Source organism: Saxophila tyrrhenica (assembly GCF_035928015.1).
Source record: "Saxophila tyrrhenica strain CCFEE 5935 chromosome Unknown scaffold_10, whole genome shotgun sequence".
NCBI lineage: Eukaryota > Fungi > Ascomycota > Dothideomycetes > Mycosphaerellales > Extremaceae > Saxophila > Saxophila tyrrhenica.
Genome location: NW_027041742.1, coordinates 759232 through 784869, shown reverse-complemented (window position 1 = coordinate 784869; position 25638 = coordinate 759232). Strand labels below are relative to the sequence as shown.

The 25638-nt window shown below is 53.4% G+C and overlaps 11 protein-coding genes across 11 annotated transcripts; 4 read left to right on the top strand and 7 right to left on the bottom strand.

Annotated features, from left to right (window-relative positions):
* Positions 1–22: 22 nt before the first annotated feature.
* Positions 23–2223, top strand: LTR77_006846 (uncharacterized protein; the record flags this gene model as incomplete). Its single annotated transcript, XM_064804086.1, has 6 exons — positions 23–123; positions 291–876; positions 937–1479; positions 1544–1672; positions 1729–1945; positions 1997–2223. 6 exons carry the CDS (start codon positions 23–25, stop codon positions 2221–2223), a joined length of 1803 nt encoding a protein of 600 aa, XP_064657887.1.
* Positions 2224–2706: 483 nt separating this feature from the next.
* On the bottom strand, positions 2707–4317 carry LTR77_006845 (uncharacterized protein; the record flags this gene model as incomplete). Its single annotated transcript, XM_064804085.1, has 4 exons — positions 2707–3534; positions 3598–3705; positions 3761–4122; positions 4173–4317. The coding sequence occupies 4 exons, from the start codon at positions 4315–4317 to the stop codon at positions 2707–2709; spliced, it is 1443 nt and encodes a 480-aa protein (XP_064657886.1).
* A 257-nt stretch (positions 4318–4574) lies between these two features.
* On the bottom strand, positions 4575–7102 carry LTR77_006844 (uncharacterized protein; the record flags this gene model as incomplete). The annotated part of the gene is made up of 12 exons (XM_064804084.1): positions 4575–4906; positions 4957–5064; positions 5130–5208; positions 5258–5417; positions 5508–5571; positions 5634–5722; positions 5781–5971; positions 6135–6217; positions 6274–6418; positions 6470–6561; positions 6615–6847; positions 6900–7102. 12 exons carry the CDS (start codon positions 7100–7102, stop codon positions 4575–4577), a joined length of 1779 nt encoding a protein of 592 aa, XP_064657885.1.
* A 404-nt stretch (positions 7103–7506) lies between these two features.
* On the bottom strand, positions 7507–9414 carry PPN1 (Endopolyphosphatase; the record flags this gene model as incomplete). The annotated part of the gene is made up of 1 exon (XM_064804083.1): positions 7507–9414. The coding sequence occupies one exon, from the start codon at positions 9412–9414 to the stop codon at positions 7507–7509; it is 1908 nt and encodes a 635-aa protein (XP_064657884.1).
* A 1004-nt stretch (positions 9415–10418) lies between these two features.
* LTR77_006842 (uncharacterized protein) lies at positions 10419–12228 on the bottom strand (the record flags this gene model as incomplete). The annotated part of the gene is made up of 6 exons (XM_064804082.1): positions 10419–10616; positions 10670–10732; positions 10784–11047; positions 11115–11524; positions 11578–12024; positions 12084–12228. The coding sequence occupies 6 exons, from the start codon at positions 12226–12228 to the stop codon at positions 10419–10421; spliced, it is 1527 nt and encodes a 508-aa protein (XP_064657883.1).
* Positions 12229–12746: 518 nt separating this feature from the next.
* On the bottom strand, positions 12747–13788 carry LTR77_006841 (uncharacterized protein; the record flags this gene model as incomplete). Its single annotated transcript, XM_064804081.1, has 2 exons — positions 12747–13691; positions 13780–13788. 2 exons carry the CDS (start codon positions 13786–13788, stop codon positions 12747–12749), a joined length of 954 nt encoding a protein of 317 aa, XP_064657882.1.
* A 519-nt stretch (positions 13789–14307) lies between these two features.
* Positions 14308–15693, top strand: LTR77_006840 (uncharacterized protein; the record flags this gene model as incomplete). Its single annotated transcript, XM_064804080.1, has 5 exons — positions 14308–14472; positions 14540–14650; positions 14704–15146; positions 15205–15502; positions 15565–15693. The coding sequence occupies 5 exons, from the start codon at positions 14308–14310 to the stop codon at positions 15691–15693; spliced, it is 1146 nt and encodes a 381-aa protein (XP_064657881.1).
* Positions 15694–16182: 489 nt separating this feature from the next.
* Positions 16183–17796, bottom strand: LTR77_006839 (uncharacterized protein; the record flags this gene model as incomplete). The annotated part of the gene is made up of 3 exons (XM_064804079.1): positions 16183–17287; positions 17338–17484; positions 17564–17796. 3 exons carry the CDS (start codon positions 17794–17796, stop codon positions 16183–16185), a joined length of 1485 nt encoding a protein of 494 aa, XP_064657880.1.
* Positions 17797–19857: 2061 nt separating this feature from the next.
* Positions 19858–21683, top strand: LTR77_006838 (uncharacterized protein; the record flags this gene model as incomplete). The annotated part of the gene is made up of 2 exons (XM_064804078.1): positions 19858–21523; positions 21577–21683. The coding sequence occupies 2 exons, from the start codon at positions 19858–19860 to the stop codon at positions 21681–21683; spliced, it is 1773 nt and encodes a 590-aa protein (XP_064657879.1).
* A 165-nt stretch (positions 21684–21848) lies between these two features.
* LTR77_006837 (uncharacterized protein) lies at positions 21849–22697 on the bottom strand (the record flags this gene model as incomplete). Its single annotated transcript, XM_064804077.1, has 3 exons — positions 21849–22023; positions 22075–22364; positions 22416–22697. The coding sequence occupies 3 exons, from the start codon at positions 22695–22697 to the stop codon at positions 21849–21851; spliced, it is 747 nt and encodes a 248-aa protein (XP_064657878.1).
* A 1092-nt stretch (positions 22698–23789) lies between these two features.
* LTR77_006836 (uncharacterized protein) lies at positions 23790–25506 on the top strand (the record flags this gene model as incomplete). Its single annotated transcript, XM_064804076.1, has 2 exons — positions 23790–23795; positions 23851–25506. 2 exons carry the CDS (start codon positions 23790–23792, stop codon positions 25504–25506), a joined length of 1662 nt encoding a protein of 553 aa, XP_064657877.1.
* Between the last annotated feature and the right edge of the window lie 132 nt (positions 25507–25638).

The window sequence follows — 25638 nt, the reverse complement described above, 5'->3', positions numbered from 1 at the left end:
TTCATACTTTCGTATCGGCAAGATGAAGACCACCACGGTATCGGCGCTGCTCACAGCATTGGCGGCTTCGCAGCTTGGTGAAGCAGCTCCTCCGACTAAGCGAGATGTCGACACTCGGTTCCCGTGAGTCCATACGGCGGCACGAAGCCTCTGTGGTCTTGCGTAGTTTACGTATCGAGACCCTGCTGATATATTCTACTGCTTAGGTACACCGGACCAAAAGTTCCTGTCGGGTACGCATGCTCACGAGTTCTTCGTACACACAGGAATAAAGCTGATATGATCACTAGAGACTGGGTCAATCCTTCCGTCAAAGGCAACGGCAAAGGATTTCCAAGGCTGGTGGAAAAACCAGCCGTTCAGCCAAAGAGTTCATCGCCGCAGAACAACGTGAATGTCATCTCCACCTCCTACATCCCGAATGGAATCACAATCCACTATCAAACGCCTTTCGGACTTGGAGAAGCACCCTGTGTCCACTGGGGAGTCAGTGCTGCCAAGCTGAACCACAAGGCCACTGGCCAGACGACCAGCTACGACAGGACCCCGCCCTGTTCGAAGGTCGCCGTGACGCAGTGCAGTCAGTTCTATCACAATGTCAAGATCGAGAACCTGAAGCCTGGTCAGACGTACTACTACTCCATTCCGGCCGCCAATGGCACCACCGAGAGCCAGGTACTCTCATTCAAGACTGCTCACGAGGCTGGCAACCAAAAGCCATTCAGCATTGCTGTTCTCAATGATATGGGCTACACGAACGCACGTGGCACTCACAAGTACCTGGCCCGGGAAGCTCAAGAAGGCCTTGCATTTGCCTGGCACGGTGGAGATATCAGTTACGCAGATGATTGGTACTCAGGCATCCTGCCATGCGAGGTATGAAATCCTGATACTGTAATAATAAGAGACTGCTGACCGTGGTGTGCTTCGTTATAGGAAGACTGGCCGGTCTGCTACAACGGGTCCGATACAAGACTTCCGGGCGGTCCTCCATACCCGGAAGAATATCTGAACCACCCAATACCACAAGGTGAAATTCCAAATCAGGGTGGACCATGGGGAGGAGATATGAGTGTTCTGTACGAGTCGAACTGGGATCTCTGGCAGCAGTGGATGAACAAGATCACACTCAAAATCCCCTACATGACGCTTCCTGGGAATCATGAAGCTGCCTGTGCCGAGTTTGACGGTGGCAACAACACGTTGACTGCTTATCTCAATGACAACAAGCCCAATGCGTCCGCACCGGAATCTGAGCTCACCTACTACAGCTGTCCGCCGTCACAGAGAAACTTCACAACCTACCAGCACCGGTTCCGCATGCCGGGAGAGGAAAGCGGAGGCGTGGGCAACTTTTGGTACTCATTCGATTATGGTCTGGTGCATTTCGTCTCGATTGATGGAGAGACCGACTTCCCATTCAGCCCCGAGTGGCCCTTCGTCAGAGATACCAACGATCATGGACTACCCGCTGAAAACGTAAGTAATTCAAGACCAGGACTGATGTGTTCATTGCACGAAAGGTATTAAAGGCCGTCTGTAGGAAACATACTCCACCGACAGTGGTCCTTTCGGTGCCATCAATGGCAATTGGACCGAGAACGAATCATACGAGCAGTGGAACTGGCTGAAGAAAGACCTTGAGAGTGTGGACCGCACAAAGACACCATGGGTGTGTTTCCCCATGCACATTGTCTCGGAGATCTGCTGATGCTTACGCTTCCTTAGGTGATCTGCATGAGCCATCGTCCAATGTACTCTTCAGAGGTGTCTTCCTACCAGCAGGACCTCCGCAACGCCTTCGAAGATCTCATGCTGAAGAACGGCGTCGACATGTACTTGGCTGGCCACATTCACTGGTACGAGAGAATGTACCCAATGGGCCACAATGGCACGATCGATCACGCTTCGGTTGTTGGCAAGGATGAATACAACACAAACCCAGGTAAGACACTGCATCCCTGCAACTATTGAGACAATCGCTGAGTTCACACAGGCGTATCGATGACGCACGTGGTCAATGGCCAAGCGGGCAACATTGAGAGCCACAGCATCTTGAGCGACGATGAGAAGAAGCTACCGCTCACGAATGTGCTAGACCAGAAGCACTACGGTTTCTCCAAGCTCACGGTTCACAGCGCGAAGAAGCTCACGTGGCAGTTCATCCGGGGCGTCGATGGAGCGGTGGGAGATGAGCTGACTCTCAACAAGAAGAGCTCGTAACGCTCAGTCCATATGGGCTGGCCCGTTCGCCTCGTAGGCACCATAGACAATAATGCAAATACAGCTGCGTCAGGCATGTTCGTCCACTTCGCTTGCTAGGATGCCCAAACTCGAAGCCGTCATCATCAATCTGTTGCCATTCCCACGTCGGCAACAATATGCTAGGCCTGTCGAGAACACGCTCTCATCGACAGCTTTTGCAGCGGTAAGAGCGCCTCTCCGCGTTGACCGCACGTCAGACATGCCGCCTCCTCGCCCATGTCGTCAGATACTCCCTGCCTGCTAAGCGATAGGTGTCCTCTTCGACATAGCTGCCTCCTTGACTCTCGGTCTGTAGTACCAGATTACAGCCCTCTTTGCTGTCATTGTAGAGCGGCCAGTGAGGTAGACCCTCACTGTTTGGATTCCCGTCATGTGCGAAGTTGATCCACCTACACAGCAGAGTTAGCGAATGCCTCCAGGATATGAGGTCTCATCAATGCCTCACATATCACTCATATCATTGCTAAGAGCCCTGTACTCTGGCCATGGACCGACGCTCTCTGGGTTATTGAAAACAAAAGCAACCTCGCTGAAATGCTCGACGCCTTTATAGGCAGGAGCAAGATACGTGCTAGTATCGTTTTCGTATGGCCGAGTGTTGAAGCGGTAAATGTAAGTCGGCGAGCATTTCGAGTAGTAGCGAGCATCGTTGAGGCGAGTTGCATGGTAGAAGACGTCGCCTACAATGGCTGCCACCCTCTTGTACTGCCGTCCCTCCTTCACAAAACGTCGGTCGCCCGTATTGATTGGTACACCTTCAGATGGTTCGTCAGGGTAAAGCTCCAAGATCCTCGACACAGCGCTGGGTGGGAATTGGAAGCCTGTGTCCTTCAGTAAATACGTTTCAAGATCTTCGTCAGTATCGATGCCGAAGGGTGCATTGTCAGTCCCTTCGTCGGAGTTGCTGCCGTACAAGTGAGGTATATGCGCGAATCTGCCTTCCTCTAGCATTGTCGTCGGGAAGTTGGGTATCACGTCTCCGTCCACTGTCGGATACCAACCTGGTGCTCCAACAAGTCTGGATTGGTTGAGCAGAGGATACAGCTCCTTGTAAGGCACCGTACGCAGGCACTCTAAGGTATCGATAGCATCGGTACATCCGGCATCGTCCACGATCCCCTGGTATATCGGCTGGTACCAGTCGCTTCCGTTGTACCAAGCGGTGGCCGCGCTTCCGGACTCCTGTATCGATCGATGGAAGAGGCCGTCGGTCCTGCCGCCGTAGGACATCAAAAGTTGGCCGACAGCAAATGATCCCGCAGACTCGCCCTAGAACGATCAGTAACCAATGAAATGCCATGATCATTTTGTTCACTTAGGTTTGAAACATACCCAAATGGTGACTGACTCTTCGTCGCCACCGAACGCAGCTATATTCTCCTGCACCCAAGCTAGGCCCATTCGCATGTCCCTGAGTGCAAGATTCGTGTTGCCCGATCCCTGACAAACGGTCAGCCACATCGCCAGACAGCAAATTGCCTTCACCAGACCGTACCTGGATCTCAATGCTATACATGTTCCCCCAGCCACCCTTTCGATAATTGATCGACGCCGCTATCATTGGTTTTCCAATCTCCACCGAGCGTTGCACAATGTACGTGAGGTTGTAGTACGACAGTCCGCTGGTTCCAACCTGATACGATCCGCCGTGAATCCAGAACATAACTGGCAGCTTGCCCTGGCATTCTGACGGACGTACTATATTGATGCTGAGACAGTTCTCGCTCATGCCGTACGCTGCGTCTGCGTCGGGCTCGTTGTCCGGGCATGCGTCGCCATACTGAATGGCTGGGCGAATGCCATGCCATGTTTCGTTCAGGCTCTGCGGGATACGAAACCGATTCGCTTCACCAGTATCTGTTGTGGTCCCATTAGCTTGGTGATGTCAACGGGACTATGGAATCAACCTTGTGCGAACGGCATTCCCAAGAAGAGATCTTGTTTGAACTGTGGCAGATGCAGTCCGCTGTAAGAACCATTCAGCACCTTGACGACAGGATCCGCTGCAAGAGCGTAGCCCACGAGATATATTAGTTGAGTGATGACCAACATCTTAGCACGAATGTTTTGGGTAGAACCAACGTCGATACATGAAATCACTCAAGGTTAGACTGCGTTGCAAAACCAGTTGGGCGCCTCCTCGCAAACAACGGTGAATGCAGAGCGACCTCGGGTCACTACATCCGAAACGAGAAGTTGTGGCGACGATCGAGAACATGTTCTGGTGTAACCAGATCGCAACAGAATCATTGAGCGATCATAGGTACAATACCTTACATTTTGTTAGCTATCCTTCACAGCCAGAATTGCTACTCAGGAACAATTCCTCCAACGCTCTTCCAAAAATCACACCGCATACCACGGCCGCCCTCCCAAGTATAAGCGTTGACTAAGCTAAAGTCGTTCATCAAACCAGGACTAACGTAAATCGTCGAGTTCCTGTCTCCAATTGTCTCCTGAGAGATCTCCCTTCCACCAGTTTGGTTAAGATTGAGCTGGACAGGGTTGTAGATGTCGAACTGAGGCCAGTTTGTCGCAGCATTGCCAGAAGTGCTAGCGTTCATAGAGCCCGACGAGGCGCCGTTGGCGATGGCCGGGGAGATGGAAGGGTCGTTGACGGTGACGAAGTTGCCCACAATGTCTACGGTGTATCAGTATGCTTGGTCTGAATCAGAGTATCGAACAACTTACGCATAAAAGCTCGAGCAAATGAGTTCCCTTGCTGAGGTGCTGCTGGGCCAAAGTATGCGCTGACGTCGTAGCCGTGCAGGGCAGGCAGCACACTGTACTGGTACTTGTCTGCCGAGCAATCGATATCATCAGTAGACGTCTCAGGAATGCGAAGAGTAAGTTGGGATACGTACAGCTTGCTCGAGGCGGGTCAGAGAAAGCCTCTGCCATCCAATAACTCGGGCAGACGAAAGTGGTTTCGGCGTAGATATTCTTCGAATAGTCAGCAAGCTGTCTGGCGGACATGTGAAGTTGGACATACGTTTGCCCTCTGTTGCTGGCCTGTGCCTACAGCAGACTGGTTGAGAGCAGTAGCGCCAGTGTACCCGTTCGTGGCGTACTCGTCGGCAGATGGATCGGTCGAAGCATTGCTAGAGGGATAATAAAGCAGAACCTTTGCTATGTCTGAGTTACTGAACGTGCTGTAGCGGAAGCGCGAATTGGTCAGCAGATGTCAAACTAGAGTTTTGGGATTAAGGAGGAAGGAGTGCTTTGCTGTTGGGGATACTGACGGGAAAGTCAATTGCAGCCAGTCAAGCAGATCACCCTCAGTCGTTATGTTTTGGGGTACAAAGCCTATGAATCAAACAGTCAGTTACTGTCTCGGAGAGGGCAGGATCTTCTGATTGGTATCATACCAGCGCCTTCTTGGGCGTTATTGCCAACCAGCATTCGCTGGCCATTCACTCGCTCCTTCGTCATCTGTCTGGAAGGCAGGTCTTGGATGCTGGTAGATAGGTGAAAGGATCAGCAGATGTCTCCCACAGAATGTTCGGTGAACGTACAAAACACCATCAGTCACGGGCAAGAATCCCCAGATGCCAGTATTCGCCGACGCTGAGGTAGCAAAGCTTGCATTCTGAAGCGTCTGCGTGTCCTTGCCAACGAGACAGTTGAAGATCGTTCTGCTCTTGGTCTCGAATCCGTACGCGTTTCCACCGAAGCAACCAGCGTGGTATGCAAAGGCGTAGTAGCTCTGGGATGGGATCCAGTCACCGTATCTGAGAGACGTTCAGCAGAGCCCTCAAATGGCGTGATCAGTCATGCCTACTTGTACTGCATCGGGAGGTAAGGAGAAGCGGCGAAGGACTGGCTGCCATTAGCTCTCATCATCTTCTCGACCGTGATCACAGACATACGTTCTGGAAAAGCTCAGTGCCCAGCGATCCACCATAGGCCATCGTCTGCAACATGACTGAACCACCCCCGGCAGACTCGCCAGCTGTGCACATGTTAGCATAGTCCTTCAGCATCTGTATGGAGCAGACAAGAACTCACAGATAGTCACCTTGGTCGGATCACCGCCGAAGAGGTGAATGTACGTCTGTACCCACTTCAACGCAAACGTCTGGTCCAAGATACCGGCATTGACGACTCCATTGCGGTAGACTTCGTCCGAAGAGAGGAACCCGAAGGCACCAAGCTAACATCACAATCAGCCATATCTCGTACCAGCCGTGCAGCCAGAACAAACCCTGTACTGTATAGCAACACCGACAAAGTTGTTGCCGTTCTCGCCAATGATATACGACAGATCCTGTTGGTTAGAGCCTTGCCCGTAGCCGCCTGGTCGCCATCAGCACAAACACAAGCAAATGAGGCTCGAGGCATCTACTCACCGCCATGGATCCAAACAAGCACAGGCAACCCTTCAGCATTCGACGGCGCCCACACGTTCAGGAACAAGCAATCCTCATCTCCGTACGTCGCAGGAGCCGCAGAACCACCATTGGGACTCTGCGGGCATATCGGTCCATATTCGCTGCCGGAGATCACGCTGCTCCGGTTCTGCGAGGGCGGTTGGGGTGCCTGCCAGCGATATTCGCCCAGAGGAGGCGCTGCATAGCGGACACTGTATAGCAAGTCAGCTGCATACCCGCAGCTGTGGAATAGTATGACGATACCCTTTCCAGGAGTTAAGATCGGACGTCGAGTTGTGGTAGCCCTCGTAGACCTCATATCCAAGATCGACTTGCAAATTCGCGCTTGAAGATGAGTTGGCCTGCCGCTTGAGATGCTCGAACGGCTTGCTATGAGCTGACGGCGGTGCGGCCCATGCTAGCTGCGTAGAGGCGAGAGCCAGAAAGCTTGAGATCGTAGTCCGCATATTGCTGAGTCTGTCAAGCTAATACTGCTACTGTCTACACCTCTCCGCCAAATGCAACGAAGTCCTCGAAAGACGGCCATCGCGGATCCGGCAGGCATTTATCATCTGCGTCCGCTCCACCTGGCGTGCGTCAGTGATGCAGTGTCACAGAAGCACGGTTGTGGTAAATGCTGAAGGTTCGTCTCCCGATGTCCCGGTCATGTTGTCCCCGCTCTCCATCCTTCCCAATCGGGAAGGCATGGGTTGGTCGTTGACGCACATCCGGCACTTGTTCTTCCGTTAGACCTCTGATCGTTAATTACTCCGTGAGACTCTCCTTGGATCATAGAAGAAACAGAAATACTTTGGTTGATGGTTACTGTGCAAGTCGCTATGCTAGATATTTCAAGGGTATCTCATCATCATTAGCCAAACTCTTCCTCCAACTCGTCTTGACTCAGCGTTTCGACGAAGGCACGCCGCACGAAAGTGAACCACGCTTCATCCTGCTTTGACTTCTTGTGCTTGTGCTTGTGCTTCTTGTGTTTTTTGTGCTTCTTCTTCTTCGATGCACCAACACTGTCACTACTTGCTGCATCAGACGCAGCATCACTAGCCTTGAACCCGCCGATCCGCCTCGCAAGATCAACAAGATTGGGCATTGTCAGGTCCTCCAGTTTGTAGACATCGTCGTCCTTGGTGTCGTAGTGAAGCTCAAATTTGAACTTCTTTGGATTCGGCTCATGGTCCTTTGGCTTCGTCTTGCCCTTGTGTTTGCCTTCTTTCCATTTCGCAGCGTTCAGGTCACTTGACTCGGCTCTTTCGGAACCAACCGGGAGGCCATGGAAGTCATTGTTGATGTGCGTAAGGTTGGCAAAGTACTGCTTATAGCGTATCAGCGACAGGGTTTGCGGCGAGTACGCCGGTCCAGGTGGCGACGACTTCGAAGGCGAGTCCGGAACTTCGAACTTGTACTTGCGTTTCTTCGCGATAGACACATTTTCGTCACCAGCATCCTCTGACAGCTCGGGCATTGCTTTCGGGGCCAAGAGCTGCTCAAGCCCGGCCTGGTGGTCCAGTCCGGTGGTGTTGTACTCGTAGACCCTCAATGTTGGGTATAAGTTCGGGACAACGCTGGCACTGACGAAGGCAGCTGAGAACCTTTCGGCAAACTCGCCACCCATCTTCTTCAGATACTTCTTCTCCTTCTCCTTTCGCTTCTTCTTCTTGCTTTTCACAAAATTCGTCAGAATTTTCTTCGACTGGGATAGCGGTCGCTGATCGTGTCGGAGCTCGTCGATCTCGGCATGCAACTGGTCCAACCAGCTGAGAGATTTAGGTGGACTTGGAAGTTTCGACCACACCTTCCTCAGATCAATGAAGTAGTTCGATGACACCTCAGCATGAAGCTCATCGTCCTCTGCTGCCTCGATCTCGTAGTTCGGCATCTTGCCCTTCTTCGTGCCTTTTCGAAGATCATCAAAATCCTGCAGGATGAAGTGGTCGTAGTTGAAGTGGCCGTACAGGCTGCTAACGACAACATCTCGGTATTGCCGCAGCCAAAGCGTGTACTTCTGCCAACATGTCTCGTCCCAGGTCGTCTTGGTGTCTTCTCGTATGGGTGGCACATGTCCCGTCAGGATGGCTTTCATGCCTCGATCCCGCATGAACTGAAGCTGGATCCGCAGCCACTCCATCTGCCGATACCCAGGCTCTGAATGTGAAGCACACCCATCTGCGGCTGCGTTGCTTGTAAAGAAGAACAGCGTGTTGAGGCTGAAGACCGCAAGCTTGTTTGGTATGACCTCGACATAGAACCAGCCTCCTTGCTCAAACTGATGCTTTTGCGCCTCAGGGATGAACTGCCTCCAGAGCTTCGCGTAGTTTCGCGTCCACTTGTTCGGACCTGATCTGAAGATGTTGTGTGGCAGTATGTCGTTATTTCCGAGGTTCGGCACGACCGGTATGATGTAGTCGTTGTTCGGATCCTCGTCACCCTCATCGCCGTTATGCTTTCCGAATGTCTCATACATCTTGTCAACCATAAACTGATTTAGGCCCACCACCTGCTCCTCACTTCGAGGCAGCTCCTCGTCATTGTCATGTCGAGCAGAGTCGCCGGTCCAGACGACGAAGTCTATTTTGTCCTTCAGCTCCGAGCCTATCCATTTCATCGTCTTGTTGATCAGATCGATTGGGCTGTCGCAATCGCTCGTCTCAGCTCCGTAGATGCCGGCCGGACCCTGCCCTCTGTGGCATGCGTCGTCATCCTTTGTCGAGGTATATACTTCGTAGAAGCGGTCAGGGTGGAAGTCTGAGTCCCCAATTAGCATGACCGCGACCCCATCACTTCTGGTAGAGTCCAACCTGTGATATGCAGGAATCGGCCATGCAACGGCCTTCCCTTCACCGCATGCTCAGAAGCACCAGCTTTACTATGCAGCGACTCCACCTCGAGTAGTGGGACCTGAACTGGCGATGCGTCTGTCCACCCTCCCTCAAGCAATGCAAATAAGAACGCACATTTTAACCCGACCATGCTCGCTCATGCCTGGGATCTAGTACCACTGAATGCTGCAACTCCGTACGATGCTTTCCCGATCCTCCCTTCTCATCAGCAAAATGCTGTAATCTCAAACCAGAGGACCAAGGAAATGCTCGTAAATGTCTATCGGAGTTCTGTACGTCCTTGGTCCTTCAACGTCACGCGTGGGAGACCTCTTCCCCAGATTTCGGAGTGGAGTCCGTGGAGATCAGATGAGAGCCAAGGCGGTTATTTTGGGCCCGCGTAAAAGCAAGAGTCGAAGGAGATTGAGTCTTCGAAGACGAAGACAACAGAAGAAGTCGTATATGGCCATATGAAGCGTCAACGATGGCACCTTGATGAAAGACACGCGACACAATCTACGGATGCTGCCACCACAGATGGCTGCTCGCAGGACGGCCAAGAGCGAATCACGGCGCGTGTGGCAGACACGTTGTCAAGCCTCCCACGCTTCCTACAGCATCACATGCTGATGGTGTCTCCTGATGGTTATGGGAAACCGGTAGCTGGGGAGAAGCAAATATTGGAGCTCGAGCTGAAGCTGGATCTGGACCTGGACGGTGCGGCACGTCTTGAGTTCATTCTGAGTACGGATGAATGTTTGAATGCAGGCACATGAAGCCTGACGACCAGGTCCTCCTCGAACCCTACAGCTATCCTACACCAACTGAGCGTATCTCATCACGTGTGCAAGCCTGCTCGCGAAGCCTGGCATCGCTGAAAGAAGGCATCCACCACTCGGTTGGCCATTACTTCGTAGCCTCACGGCTGCTTCTGGAACACCCGTCCAGCTCAGGTCTTCGCGCAAGGCGTCAGCGAGCACAGCAAAGGCTTCTTCTCCCACAGCGTATAGATCTTCTGGTCCGACCATGTCTTCGAATCTTCGCTCAATTTGAGGTCAAAATGCAGGAGGACCGTTACCAGCAAGACGCGCATTTCATGCCATGCGAGATTCTTGCCAAGACAGTTTCGTGGGCCCACGGAGAAAGGCTGGTCACACGTTAGACTTGCTACTTTTGGAGTGGTTTGCTGTCTAGGCTCACCTCCAGCGCATCCAAACTATCGTCCTTGTACTCTGGGTCGTTCAACCACCGCTCGGGATGGAACTGTCGGACATGTCAGCAAAGTTCCAGACCCCAGGAAAACACGGCGCCTACCTCGTAAGCATTCTTGAAATGCTCAGGCATCCTGTACGTGGCGAGCTGGTGTACGCCAATCGTTACGTCGCCCGGGACCGGCATCCCATCGATCTCTGCGCCCTCGGTAGGCGTGACTCGTGGCAAAGCGATTGGAACCGGCGGGTACATTCGAAGACCTTCCTGCAATACAGCCTGCAGATACTTCATCTTGGCAAGACCTTCAAGCGTAACATCGTCAAAATCAGAGAAGGCACCTCGAACCTCTCCGATAAGCTTCTGCATCTAATGCGGACGAGAGTCTCGGGTCAGCAATGTCCTACATCGGTTTTGCTCTAGAGTATCTGCTTACCTTGTCCGGGTTCCGCAATAGATGATATGTCGTGCCAGACAACGCAGTAGCAGTTGTCTCGGTTCCAGCAATCATGAACAAGCTCGCATTCGACTCGTGCTCTCCCATCGTCAAACCACCATCAGCTTCGTCCTTGGCCATGATCTTCGCCCAGAGATCTTCATGCTCCGGCTCGCGCTTCAGACGGCGGTGCAAACGATCGGTGGTGTACCGCCAGTGCTCCCAGGCCATGGTGCGGACTTTCTTGCTTTTGAAGACGAATTCATCTAGAATGTATTTGCTGACTGCGTCGTGCACACGGATGCCGCGGAAGAACGTCGCGTTCTTGATGCTGCCGAAGATCGTCTTGACCCATGGTGAATAGTCGGAGCCTTCGAGCATGTTCAGGCCTTCGCTGAAGGTGAGGTCGCCTGTGCTCTACATCAGCATTCTCTCCTCAAGACGCGGGCGGCAATGTAAGCACCCATAACGTCGAAAGTGGTGAAGTTATAATATTTCACCATATCCAGCTCATCCTTTCCATCCGCCCTCTCTCTCAACTTCGTCCTCAAAAGCTGCGCCCACCGCTTCAACAGCGGCTCTTGCTCCTTGAGCGCTTTATCAGAAAAGGCATGAGCCAGAATCTTCCTTTGCCGGCTATGATTCGCATCATCCGCGACAATGATGTTCGGCGTCCCGTTCAACGACTTGCCATAGAACAAAGGATCCTTGTACGGCATCGAAGACCCATGCTTCTTGAAGCCATAGATGGTCTTCCAGGCCTGCGCGCCTCCAGCGTATGAGAGCTGGCGTGGGCCTACGCGCACGACGGGACCGTACTTCTGATGTAGCTCGGAGTAGATTTGCCCTTCGTTGCCGGAGACCATGGCTTTAATGCTGGGGAGTTTGGTGAAGGCCCACAGCTTTGGTCCTGCAGGAAGATCGTGAGCTCTTCGTCGAACGGAGAAATTTGAGGCAAGTGGTACATACCTGGGAATTTGCTGAGAGGCCCAAGGTAGACACTGGATATTGACTCCGCTAGAAAGTATACAATGAAGAGCGCAGCAAAACCCAGCGATTCTTTGATGAGATCTGGTGGCTGTATGTTGCCAACACTGTCAATGGACGGCTTCATGTTTGAAGGATTCGTGTTTCGTCTCGATATCGCAAACAACAACAGTAATGCTGGGTGATTTCCTCACCTATAAAATCACATCTCTCGTGATACAGTTGACGTGTATCCCACAGTAGCCCTGCAGCTCTCCATCCACTTGATGTCATAACATCGCACTCGTTGCTGTGCCCGCGTGCATAAATCTAAGAGATCACTGTCGGAACGAACCCTCCCGAAGCGGAGCAAGGCAAAATTGTGGCGCCTGGCCCGATCGTGCCTGACGGTGATACAGCTTTGTGATGCCTTCGCATTCAATGCGACAGATTATAGCAGGGTCTCGTGGCCACGTCCAGAGGTTCAGCTCAGCGTTCCACACAAGAGCGGAAAGTGGTCATTGCGAGCATCCGGTCGTGTTCGACAAAGTTTACGAGATATTGCACATGATTGCTTGATGAACCCTACGTCAACTGAGAACCCACCGATACAGTTATACAAGTCGAGTCTGACAACAGTGCAGCGGTAATCTTGACGGCTCTCATTCATTTCCTCCCAATCGTAATGATAGCGACCATCTCGCCGTCCCACTTCCCACCGGCATAATTCTCCCGAAGATACCTCAGCAATACCTCCTGAACCTTTCCTTCGAACTTCGAGAAGTCCTCACTTCTCCAAAGTCTGCGCATCACAACTTTGGCCAACACCGCCGTCGCCTCCGCAAACTCCTCCGCCTCAACTGTAGGTGTGAAGCTATACTCGGACACCTGCACATCCTTGAAACCGGCCTTCTCCAGCTTCTCCGGGATTGACGCAGTATCTGTCCAACCCTTGGCCGGGAAGATGGTGACATTTGGCGGTAGTGCAGGTGCGTCAGGAAGGTACGTCTTAAATGCAGGAAGAGCGACGGACGGCCACCATGAGATCGACTTCCAGGACGTAAGGCCTGCCACACCTCCTGGTACAAGCGTACGGTAGGTCTCCGAGAGCGTTGCTGCATCGTTTGGGTGGAAGAAGATGCCAAAGTTGGAAAAGATGTTGTCGAAAGAGTTGTCCGATAGACTCAAGGACGTCTGGTCCATGTGCTGGATTTCAACGTCTTTCCAATCGGAGTCTCGGCTGCGCTTGCGAACATATGCGAGAATGGACTCGTCGTTGTCGATAGCAAGGATGCGTTTGATTTTGATGTCGTCGGGTCGCTTGGTGGCCTCGTCCAGGATGAGGGAAGTTAGGATGCCCCCGCCACAGGCATTGTCTAGGATTTGCAAGGCGGAGGAGCCGTCAGAACTGGTAATACCAGAACGTCGAAGCATCTCTGCACCCGCTGGGCCAGTGACTTTCTCGTTGGTAGCTACTACTCGGCTGGCCGCCGGGACAGTGCTCAAGGCTTGTGGGGGTGTTGATGCCATTGTGCGAAGGCGACCGGATCCCTGGAGTATCTGGAGGAAGGGGTGTCTTTTGGCTTGGACGAGTGCATGAGATGAGACCAGCTACGCCCGAATACATATAGTCGCATGGAAACGATTCTTCGCCAGCCGAGAGCTTCGGTGCTCGGCCGACGCGCTCGGATTCGCTTACCTTTGTCATTGCGATGGAGGATGTATTCCTTGCAGTAGTCTGAGGTAGGGCCGGCTTGCTTTCATGTTCAGCTGAGTAGCAGACAGGGTAAGAGCCGTCTCGCGCTCATCGTGAGGCCACGACACCTCTGCCGTTCCGGTCCTCTCTTTTGGCTTGGTCGCATGCGACTACCACCTTGTCGAGGGCTGTGGCTCTGTGCCTCCGTTCCAAGAGGTCATGAAGTAGCAATGTCGACCATCTCACGTGAAGCCTGGAGTACGTGCTGTCGAAGAAGACAAAGGACAAGTTTGAGGGCATTAATGAAAGGGGCTGACCCGGTGATGACCAAAACTTAAGGCACTGTTTTCACGACTTTAGCCGAAGCTTGTTCTGGCGCGCCTTCATCGCTCGCCTTCGAGCCTGCTTGCCTTCACAACTTCGACGCCATATGTCAACCACATGCCGCCTTGCCTGGACAGCCTAGATCGCCAGTGATACTGAACTAATTACTGACAATTTCCCAAGCCAGGCAGCATCATGACAGACAGTATGGCGACGAGTGGAAGCAAGCGCAAACCGTTCCCAAACGATCCGGAGAACTTCTGGGACGACACGCGCATCTCGCTCGACCAGGCCACCCGCGGGTACAGGCTCGAAGACGAATTCGGCGAAGAATGGGAGTGGCTCGACGCGGTCAAGAAATGGAGACCTGTGGTATGATGAAAATTCGCCTGAGAAAAACTTCAAAAGGGCGCCGTCCGGCCTAACCACGACTCTTTAGACGGATGAAGCACTGTTCAAGCAGCAGCAACAGGCCTATGGTGCGCAGGATGTCGAAGACGATGAGCCGGAGAAGGGTCCGAAGAAGCGCAAGGCCGCCGACGCTGAAGGGGTTCGTGTCGCCACTCCGACGTTTTCACAGCTCATGCTAACAGCTGGACCCAGGGCAACGGCAAAACCAAGAAGCCCAAGGCTGAAGGCAATCGCCCAGAGCGCAACAACGCAATCTACGTCACCTCTCTTCCTGACGATGTCACGATTGATGAGCTCAAGCAAGTCTTCTCCCGCTATGGGGTCATCTCCGAGAGCGCCGACACTGGGCAGCCGCGGATCAAGCTCTACCTCGACGATCAGGGCAAGCCCAAGGGTGATGCTCTGGTTGTGTACTTCCGCCCTGAGTCTGTGCGCCTGGCCATCGACATGCTGGACGAGACTGACTTCCGCCTCGGCCTGCCCCTTGCCTCTGGACCAATGCGCATTCAGGAGGCCGAGAGTAGCTACAAGAACCAGAAGGAGCAGCCGCTAAAGAGCGAGCAGGCGAAGAAGAAGGGTACGGGCGCTAACAAGGACCGCGAGAAGCTCATCAAGAAGAATCAGGAGCTCAACAGGTACGTTGAAACCCCATCTTACTCCATCACAATCATCACAGATACTGACTCTCGTCAGCCGTCTCGCCGACTGGGACGATGACGACCCCCAAACCATCCCGGAGACATCGAGCCGCTGGGACAAGGTCGTCGTCCTCAAGCACATGTTCATCCCAAGGGAGCTCGCCAATGATCCAACGGCCATTCTCGACATCAAGGAAGACATCCGCGAAGAGTGTGAGAAGCTGGGTACCGTCACCAACGTTGTGCTCTACGACAAAGAGGAAGACGGCACTGTCACCGTGCGCTTCTCCAACGACACCGCTGCCAAGGATGCTGTCAAGGAGTTCAACGGGCGCACTTTCGATGGCAGAACCGTAAGTGCCTTGCCTCTTCTCTCAATTTAAAACATTCCAGATGCTAACACAGCGACTGATAGGTGTGGGCTTACATCTACGACGGCAAGGAGAAGTTCTACAAGAGCAAGAAGCAGGAGGAGGATGACGACAAGGACGAAGGGAAGCGTCTGGAGAGCTTCAGCAACTTCATCGAGGGCAAGGAGTCCTGAAGCTGCTCGCTGGTCGATGGAACTTCTTGTTGCATGTGATGTGTGTAGGATATGACCAGCGGCGCATGGCTGATAGGTCTATCGATGATAGTTATTAAGTAAGCTCAATCAGAAGCAAGATTCGAGTTGAAAATCATCCAACTGTCACGTGTTTTTCTCTCTCTCTTATGTTTTCATACTATTGTGCAGCCAGAACTCATCATCACCATCCTTTTGCTGTATCGGAGAACACTGAGCAACCAGATCCTCTCGAACGCAATCTCCGCTTTCGGGAGGAATGTTACGGGCACATAGTGGCTGCTCCTGCGATGGCTTACCCTTCAGGCTGGAGAACCTACAAGACGGCAAGGAGAAGTGTCAGACGTCTCCTGTGCTTGAACATACAGTCGGCCCGCACAATGGGTGGTCTCAGCACATTGCCTACTTCCACCATGTGAGATTGCCTCAATAATCGTGTCATATACTACATGTATCGTATCACATCTCCATCTATCCCATCGCTCCCGTCCTTCCCATCGCCTGCAAAGGATAACTCTCCCCACTCGCCTCCTTACTCCCTCTCACCATCGTCGCACGACTATGGCTGCGGTCTTCCCCGCCGACGCCAATCTCGCTCTCCCCATCATCTGCAAAGCCCACTGGCCTCACCTCCCGCACGAGCTCGACGAAATCATAAGCAAACTCTCCAATCTCGACGTCATCAATCCCCTGTTCCTCCTCCGCCCTGTCCACCCGCAGTCGCAGAGCCGGGATGAAGCGACCAACGAAAGAAAGCAGGATCAAGATGATGCAGGTGACGGCAAAGCTGTACGCCATGCCCGTAGCGCTGTCGGCTGCTTGATATCCAATCTGCACCCAGTTGCCGTTCAGCCAGCCACCGGGTATCTGCGTATAGCCGTCGAGATGGGCGATGTAGTCCGCAGCGAAGACGCCGGTGAGTAGATTCCCGACACAGCCACCGACGGCGTGTACGGCGAAGATGTCGAGTGCGTCGTCGGCATTGAGCCAGTACTTCAGCTTCGTTGCGAAATTGCACGCCACACCCGCGCAGACGCCAAATACCACCGCCGCCCACGCAGGGACGTAGCCGGATCCAGGCGTGATGGCGACGAGGCCGGCGATAACGCCAGAGCAGAAGCCGACGGTCGACCATTTGCGCTCGAGGCGGAAGTCAATTAGACACCACGTTATTCCTCCCATGCAAGCGGCCAGATTCGTAACTACAGCCGCCATCACCGCTCGTAAGTTGGCAGACAGCGCAGATCCGGCATTGAAACCGAACCAGCCGACCCAGAGGAAGACTGTGCCTAGCACGATGTGCGTAACGTTGTGAGGACGGTAATTGAGCTTCTGAGTGCCGTAGCCGGCTCTTTTTCCCAGAACGTAGGAGTAGGCGAGAGCGGCTGAGCCGGAAGCTATGTGGACGGGTGTACCTCCGGCGAAGTCGAGACCGCCCAGCTGGTAGACCCATCCTGATGGGTTCCAGGTCCAGCAGGCGATCGGATCGTACACGACGGTGGACCAGATGAAGGCGAAGATGAGGGAGGGTAGGAGGCGACCGCGTTCTGAGAGGGCGCCGAGGGCGATGGCAACGCTGTGAGGGAAAGTCAGCATTGTGTGGAGGAGTTGGGCTTCAGAACGTACGTGATAGCAGCAAACATGCATTGATACACCGCAAACAACAAGTCCGGCACCCTCGCACTCCCCACGGAAGGTCTTGCCAGCACATCCTTCAACCCAATGTTCTCCAGATTCCCAATGAACGGTCCCGCCGTATGCGAGAAAGTCAAGCTGTAGCCCACAGAAGAACCATTGGAATGACACCACAGCTGTTGACATTATGCTCAGCCATATCAAGCTCAGAGCGGACTTGCGTCGCGCGAGTCCAGAGTAGAAGAGACCGACGCCTGGGATCATGAGGAGGACGAGCGCGGTGGATGTGAGCAGCCATGCGATGTCGCCGCTGGTGTAGTAAACGTTCAAGTCTTGAGTAAGGGAGTCACCGCCGGTTGGGTTGGTGGCATTGTATGGGATCAGAGGTACGTATGGGAGGACGAAGTCGCCAGATGAAACGTCCGCGGAAGAGGGACTGTCGCGTGCCATGATCGACTGAGTTCGTTTAGGACTGAAGATGTGCTGGGAAGAGTCGTCTTCCTCAGTTTCGGCAATGGCGAGGCTTCAGCTGCAAAGTCGATGCTCTCAGGCCGTTAGTGTCACATGGGCGTCCAGTCGCCAGGCTTGTGATTTGTTGTGCTTTGTAGCATGCACTTGGTGCTCAAAGGAGACCGTGGTGCGACCTGCTTGTGCAAGTAATTCTTTTGGCAACGGAGGACATAAGAAAGCGATATAGGAGACAGAAGAAGACCGATCGCACTCCCCTCGAAGTGGATACGAGAAACATGAATACCAAATCTCACCTTCACACAGCGATCTAAGCGAGAATATCAGTCTGCAGAAGCAATAAGAATAGGAAAGACACGCTCCACGCATCTCCGAAGAACCCATGTATGTCTTCTCGACACCCCACTGTGCTGACTGCGGCGTCTTGCGCAAATGGTATCCCTCGCGCACGCGAGCACTGCTGCACGCTATCAGCACGGCGAGGCCCGATGTTTGTGACAGAGTCGCGAGGAAGTGTCGTCCTGCAGACGCCTCACACGTCGAAGCTTTTCTTTGACAGCGGAACGGGTAGCTATCGGCAAGATCAGCCAATCGTTCTTCCGCGTACCTGGATGCTGCCGGCAGTAGTGCAACGTTGACCGAGACCCCTGGATCTGAAGCGTGGGTGTTTCTTCGACAAAACAATCATCTGCACAGCGACGCAAACGGAATGCTTCTATCGTCAGTCCTCATCGACAACCACGGGCTGGTGTACCTCCAAACCCCCGTGGATTTGTTGCATAAGAGGATGCGTGCGCGTTTGCCCCTACCTCGAAGGCCCACGTCACCCCTTGTACAATTGAATGTGCATCTCCTGTCAGCATCGGAGTATCCCACGTCCCCGGCCCCCGACTCCACATGGGCGGGAATGGAGGCTAAAGAGACTGTACGGATAGCGACAGTCGTGACGACTCCGTGGGCTCCAGAATCCCGGCTTGGATGGTTGAGTGCATGCTCGGTTACAGCCATGTGCTGGAGCACTTGGAGACGCGGTGTCAGGATGTCCCATGTCCCAGGTCGCCCTGGTTGACAGCGTCTCGGGTGTTATCCTCACCAACTTTCAGTCCGCCGAGGTAGACTATCTGGAGAACGCTCTTTGGCTGACTGCAGTAGACTCATTGAGACAGCAATTTCCGCGGTCCGACTGCAGTTCAATCATTCCCTGGCCCCAGAGTCTTGTCTCAAATTGCTAACTCAAGACCCCCACTTTGGGATTTGGAAACACAACGCGTCTCCATCACGGGCGACCTTACTGAGCAGAGTGACGGGGTGGTTCATCAACAGAGCAGAAACGACACGCTCAGGACGCGTCTACACTCACGAATGGATTCCCGTACAGGAATATCTATTAACGGCTAGGCGTGGGAGTAAGCCATGCTCTTTGGCGCAGAACACGATCACCAAAGTCACCGTAAGTCATCCTTCTCCGTGTCAAACATCATTTTCAATCTACGTGTGAATGTATGGCTCCAGCATGAGTTCGCTCTCGTTCACTGCAGTCTTGAGAAACACTTGGTGAGATACCTAAGCTTCCTTGCCAGTCGAATCATACGCGTCTGCTGCTTCAGTAACGTTCTCTTTTTCTTCCGTCACGGGCCTGGAGGCCGAATTCCGTTGAGCAAGCAAAGCACTCGCCTATTGTAACATCGGCTGGACCTCTGTGGCCATGACTGTGTCGACGAACCTGCCCGAATGTCGTGGCAGCGAGCCATTTGGGCTGTGGATACGAAGTTAGAGACTACCAGCAACAGACCGGTAAATCGCCGGTCACCATGAAATCCTACTCTCGGTTGTCTGGACCTGGCCGGTGGTTTTCCGATCTACTCCTCCTCCCCGTGTATGTGGGGTTCACGTGCTTGCTTGGAAAAATTACTCCTCTTGGGAATCCGGAGCTCAAGGTGGGGTTGCCCAATGACGATTTGGTCGTCAAAACAACAGCAGTACCTTTCTATCTCTTTTTTCAAAGACTCTCATACATTCTCCTTGTAGCAAAATTGGGCCAACATGAGCACGAAACATTTCTTCCCCAGCACCGAAGGTGTGGTCATCCAAGGCCTAGAAAATCTGGTCGCTCGCAACAAACATTTGGCTCTCGATTCAGCCGACAAAGTTGTATATTCCAAAACACATAAACCCGCAAAAGTCAGTCTCATCTCTGGTGGCGGCAGCGGACACGAACCAGCATGGAGCGGATATGTCGGCGACGGCATGCTGGCAGCTGCCGCTTGCGGTGAAGTATTCGCGAGTCCATCGACCAAGCAGGTGATGGCCGCGATTCGCAAAGTACCTTCAGACGCTGGTATAATCCTCTGCATTACCAACTATACTGGCGACAACCTGCACTTTGGACTTGCGCGAGAGAAGGCAGCTGGTTTGGGGTACAAAGTTGGTGTCTTGAAGATGACCGACGACGTTGCGTTGGGCAAGAAGCAAGTCACCAATCTTGGGCGCAGAGGTCTGGCAGCCAACATGTGGGTTCTGAAGCTGGCGGGAGCTGCAGCGGAGCACGACTACCCATTCGAAGACTGCATGAAGATTGGAGGCTCCGTTAACGGCAACGCTGTCACCGTTGGCTCTTCGTTGGACCATTGCCACATTCCAGGCCGCGAGCACCACCGCGCAATCCCGGACAATGCCTACGTCCTCGGTATGGGCGTGCATAACGAACCAGGTCTACACGAAGTCAATCCCATGCCGCACGTGGATGATGTCGTCGCGGATATGCTCAAATACTGCTTAGATCCTAACGATCCCGATCGGGCCTTCGTCAAGTTCAATCCTGACGATGTCGTCTTACTACTAGTCAACAATCTCGGCGGCATGTCGATATTCGAGCTAGAAGCTTTGACGTCGGTCACACGGAAGATGCTGAAGAAGGACTGGAAGATTGTGCCGGAGAGAGTCTATGCTCAGTGCTTCGAGACGTCGCTCAACGCTCCTGGATGGTCGATTTCCCTGCTGAATGTGTCCGGAATCGAGAGAGAAACGCAAGTGCCAGTCAAGACACTGCTTGAGCTGCTGGACAGCGACACGAAGGCACCAGCATGGCCAAGAAACGGTTACGAGGATGTCGAAGAAGTTAAGCAGAAGGAATTTGGATCCACTGCTGCTTCCCAATCAGCAGGCGGAGAAGGCCCGAAAGTCGACCCATCCATTCTCGAATCCGCCATCAGACAAGCCTGCAACGACGCCATCAAAGCCGAACCCGACATCACAAAATGGGACATCCAAATGGGCGACGGCGACTGCGGTGAAGCCGTCCTCGGAATGTGCCAGGGCATCATGAAGAAAGTCGACGCTGGGCTGTGCAAAGACGGTCTGCTATTCAAGACGCTTGACGAAGCCGGTGAAGCTGTTGAGGAGATCGGAGGCACCCTGGGCGCTATCATCAGTATCATCGTTGCGTCCTTCACGGTCAACATGAAGCAGGCTTACGCCAAAGACCAGAGTAATTTCCAGGTGAATGCGAAGACGGCGAGCGCGGCCGTGGGAGGCGCGATACAGAATCTGATGGGATATACTAGTGCGAGGCAGGGTGGAAGGACGGTGATGGATACGCTTATTCCGTTTAGCGAGACTTTTGAGAAGACTTCGGATCTAGGGAAGGCTGTTGATGCCGCGCAGGAGGGGGCGAAGAGTACGTCGGGTATGAAGGCTGGGTTCGGTAGAGGTGAGTCTGTCTTGTGATTGTGACAGGTAATATCACATGCTAACGTCAAGAAGCTGCCTACGTTGGAGAAGAGGCGGCAGCCAAGGAGACACCTCCAGATCCTGGTGCCATGGCAGCAGCTATCTTCCTAAAAGGACTGTTGCAAGGCTTGAACAAGTAACAATGTTGTTCTGGATAGGTATTGAGATGGCAATATCAACGACATTTGGAAAGCGAAGCAAGTGCGTGATTTGGACAGGCCTTCAGAATTTGCCGACCACCAGGCCGATCAATATGTACATCGATCTGAATCCAATTCCTGCTTTGACCGCAGCTCGACCGGCTCTTAAACGCAGCGTCCACCGTCTACCGGCACATCAATACCGGTAAGGAAGTCTGCCTCGTCGCTGCAAAGGAAGGCAGCAGAGTTTGCGACGTCTCTAGGTGAAGATCCACGACCCATCGGGACGGTAGCCATAAAGGTCTTCTCGTTTTCAGGCTTGCCCAAGAAGAGATCGGTCCTACCCACATCGTCAGTAAATGGCGAGACTGGACGATGATTGTACACTCACAAGCCAGTTCCTAGCCCAACTACAGGGCAGATGTTATTGAATCGGATGTTGTCCTTCGCATACTCAACAGCCATAGACTTGGTGCCATTGATCGCGGCTGCCTTGGAAGCGTTGTACCATGTCAAGCCGCCACGAGGACGAATACCAGCCGTCGATGCAATAGTCACGAAGGAGCCGCCCTTGCCCTTCTTTTGTAGGTACGGAACGATCGTATGCGCCGAATAGAAGAGAGACTTGACGTTCACAGCGAAGGTCTTGTCGAAGTCCTCGTCCGTAACATCTCCCGTGGGCTATTCATCATTAGTACTCCAAACTCACGGGTGGACTGGAGACAGTCTGACCTTATTCCTGTACGTTGTCCCAGCGTTGTTGACCACACAATCAAGCCCGCCAAACTTCTCGTCGGCGACCTTGAGAATGTTCTGCCAGTCCTCACGTTTGGTGACGTCGCAGCGTACGAACTCGCACTTGAGCTCGCTCGCTGTCTTCTGGCCGACGTCTTCGACAAAGTCCGCAATGATCACCTTCGCGCCCTCTTCCACGAACTTCGCTGCAATGCCCTTGCCGAAGCCACCTCCTCCGCCCGTCACAATCGCAACTTTACCTTCGAGACGTCCTGGCATGATGTGTGGTGTTGTTAGGTTTGTGAAGCTGGATTGTTCTGCTGATTATGAGAGGGGAGTTCAAGGAAAGGAATGAAGAAACAACAATGGTGGAACGCCAAACCATATGACATAGCAGCTTCGGCCTCTACTGCTACCCCGCAGGGGTGGTCTTGAGTTCGCGCGGGGCCTACCTCTAGGACCTTGGATGTTGGTGTGGATAGCCGGAAGAGGACTGCCTCGTGGTGATCGTTATTCCCGTTGGAAGCCCCCTCCTGGGTGACCCCAAAAACCGTGACATCTCTCTGCCAAGGTCCCGCAGAGCTGTCACGGTTTTTTTGTCACACAGGAAGCCCCTACGGCAGCAGCAGCTCAGGTCGATCCATCCAAGGTCCAGGGTACCCTCCACCGGCTAGAGGTGTCACTTGAGGACCATTCCATGCAGCCGGGGAGCAACATACGAGAGACCGATGGAAGTACGCGTTAACAGGCCTCCGGAGCAAGTAGCCTGTGTCTGCTACATCTTCCTCCAAGCTATAGGAATCAACGCCTCCGGTGCCGGCGAGGAGGGGTTGCTTGGATGAAGGTGGGGAGCTCCATCAGGTGCGAAGGGACATGAGCAAGGCCGAAGTCTAGCAGTCCTGGTCGGTCGATGTTCGGCTTCCTCTCGCAAAACACAGTGTTCGAAAAGAGGTTGATGCAATCGAACACGCAAGATTGAAGCACAAGAAGCAGATCGAGGAGATGTCGATACGGGTTGGCATTCGGGAGGAATGCTTTTCCGAGTTCCGACAATCAGATGCAATTAGAGTTGGCGATGATCTTTGGACATCCCAACGACTTGGGCCCAACTTGCCAGGAATATGTTTGCTCTGGGCGGTAGCACTCCCAACGTGATGAAGGGCGGAGAAGACGAAACATGCAGGCGATGGAGCAGCGTGGTGCTCGCCGGATCAGGAAGTCGCGTGGAAAGGGGCTTCGCACTACGACAGGCTGCGCAGTAAGCGGAACTGATACAAGACAGTATCAAGAGCCATGCGACTCGATAGATGTCAAGCCAGCAAATGTACAAGAGCACCTGCTGACCTTCTTCAGGTATGTCGAAAGAGGCACATGAAGGTCAGTTCTCCAGCCATCTGACCATCAAACTACACGCACTAACGCCCCCGTCTAGTGCGACGAAGTCAAGCCTGTATGCGGAAACTGTTCGAAAGGCAACCGAGCATGCGTCTACCCAGATTCTGCGAGTCCTGCGGAGGTGACCAGTGCTGGACCGCCGACGGTTAGCGATGAGGAGGCGGCGCGTAGGCAGCGGCACATGCAACATGCAAGCTTCGCCAGTACCTCCGATGCACAAGAGATTGCGGCTCTACCACCAGGCTCCGGTCCTCCTGGAGACGACGCTACTCACACCATGAGCCCGCGGAGCAGGTACACTGCCTTTACAGCTGACGGATCTGAGATAGCACCGCTGCAATGGTTCGGCCTGCTGGCTCACGATGCTTCAGACGTCAATCTGGACTTGCCGCCTTTGGTTTCCTCCGACGGTGTGCCCAGAAGCAGCAGTGCTTTACGCACATCGACAGAACCTCCACGACATCATGCAGCAGGCAGCCCAGCAGTGACAAGTGCGCAGGATGTCCCCGTCGTCTCGGCCTCCGTTCCTAGATCCGCAGAGCTTCTTGTCGATGAAAAAAAGCGGTGGCAATCTCCAGGGCCTATAGAGCTGCAGGCCCATAAGCATGGCATGTTCCAACGATTTGTCACATGCATCAGCCTCTGGATAGACCTCTTCGACCCTCTGAAGCACTTTTCCACATTTGTGCCACACTTGGCGCTGCGAAATGAAGGGTTGATGAAGGCACTGCTGGCTCTTGGTGCACGACACCTTTCTATCAAGCCAAGCGAAGGCCGAGACGCTGGTGTCGACCAAACGGCAGCTGTCCAATATTACTCAGAGACACTTCAGTATTTGCAATCCGCCATGAGGTATACGTCCTACAAGAGCAGCCTCGAGCTGCTGGCCACTGTGCTCATAGTCTCGACTTACGAGATGATAGATGGCGCTGGCAAGGGCTGGGAGCGGCACCTCAAAGGCGTCTTCTGGATTCAACGCAGCCGGGAGATCAACGGCGAGTCAGGTGGATTGGAGCAGGCGGTTTGGTGGGCATGGCTGCGACAAGATGTCTGGGCGGCTTTCCGTGAGCGGAGACGATGCTTCAGCTTCTTCAGGCCTACTAAACCGTACAGCGAGATGAATATTTGGGATGTGGCGAGCCGCGTGGTGTACATCCTAGCACAGGTCGTCAACTACAGCTCTGATGAGGAAAAGCTGCAAGGAGAAGACGATACAGCTGGCCGAGTTGACAAGGCGAAGACACTTGTCGATATGCTGGACGAGTGGAGAGAGAACACTAGTGTCCATTTCCAACCGTTGCCGGCTCAGTCTTCAGGAGATCAACCATTCAAGCCAATTTGGGTACACCCATCAGCATTCGGAGCGGCCATGCAGATGTACCATGTGGCGCGCATACTGCTTCTCGTGGATCAACCAGCAGCTGGCGGGTCTGTGGAATCCTACAGTCGCAGTTATACCATCGGCGAGTCTGTCAACGCTATCGCCGGTATTGCTCTGACTATGACAGAAGATGCATCTCGAGTCATATCTACGCAATGCCTTTTCGCTGCGGGACTTCGTTGCACTGACCAGGAGAAGCGCGATTTTATTGCCAATCTCATCACCGACCATACTCGGCACACGGGGTGGCCGAGCAATACCAACTTGGCTGAAGAACTCCAGAGCGAATGGTCGAAAGGCTCCAAAGGATGAACGCTTCTCCGAAACTTAGCAACGATGTATATACGGTTGTGTCATGACGGAGACCCAACCGTTGGTGGAAGGGAGATAGACTATTGTTGGCTGGAGACGAACGCACGCCTCAGAAACGACTCCACACATACC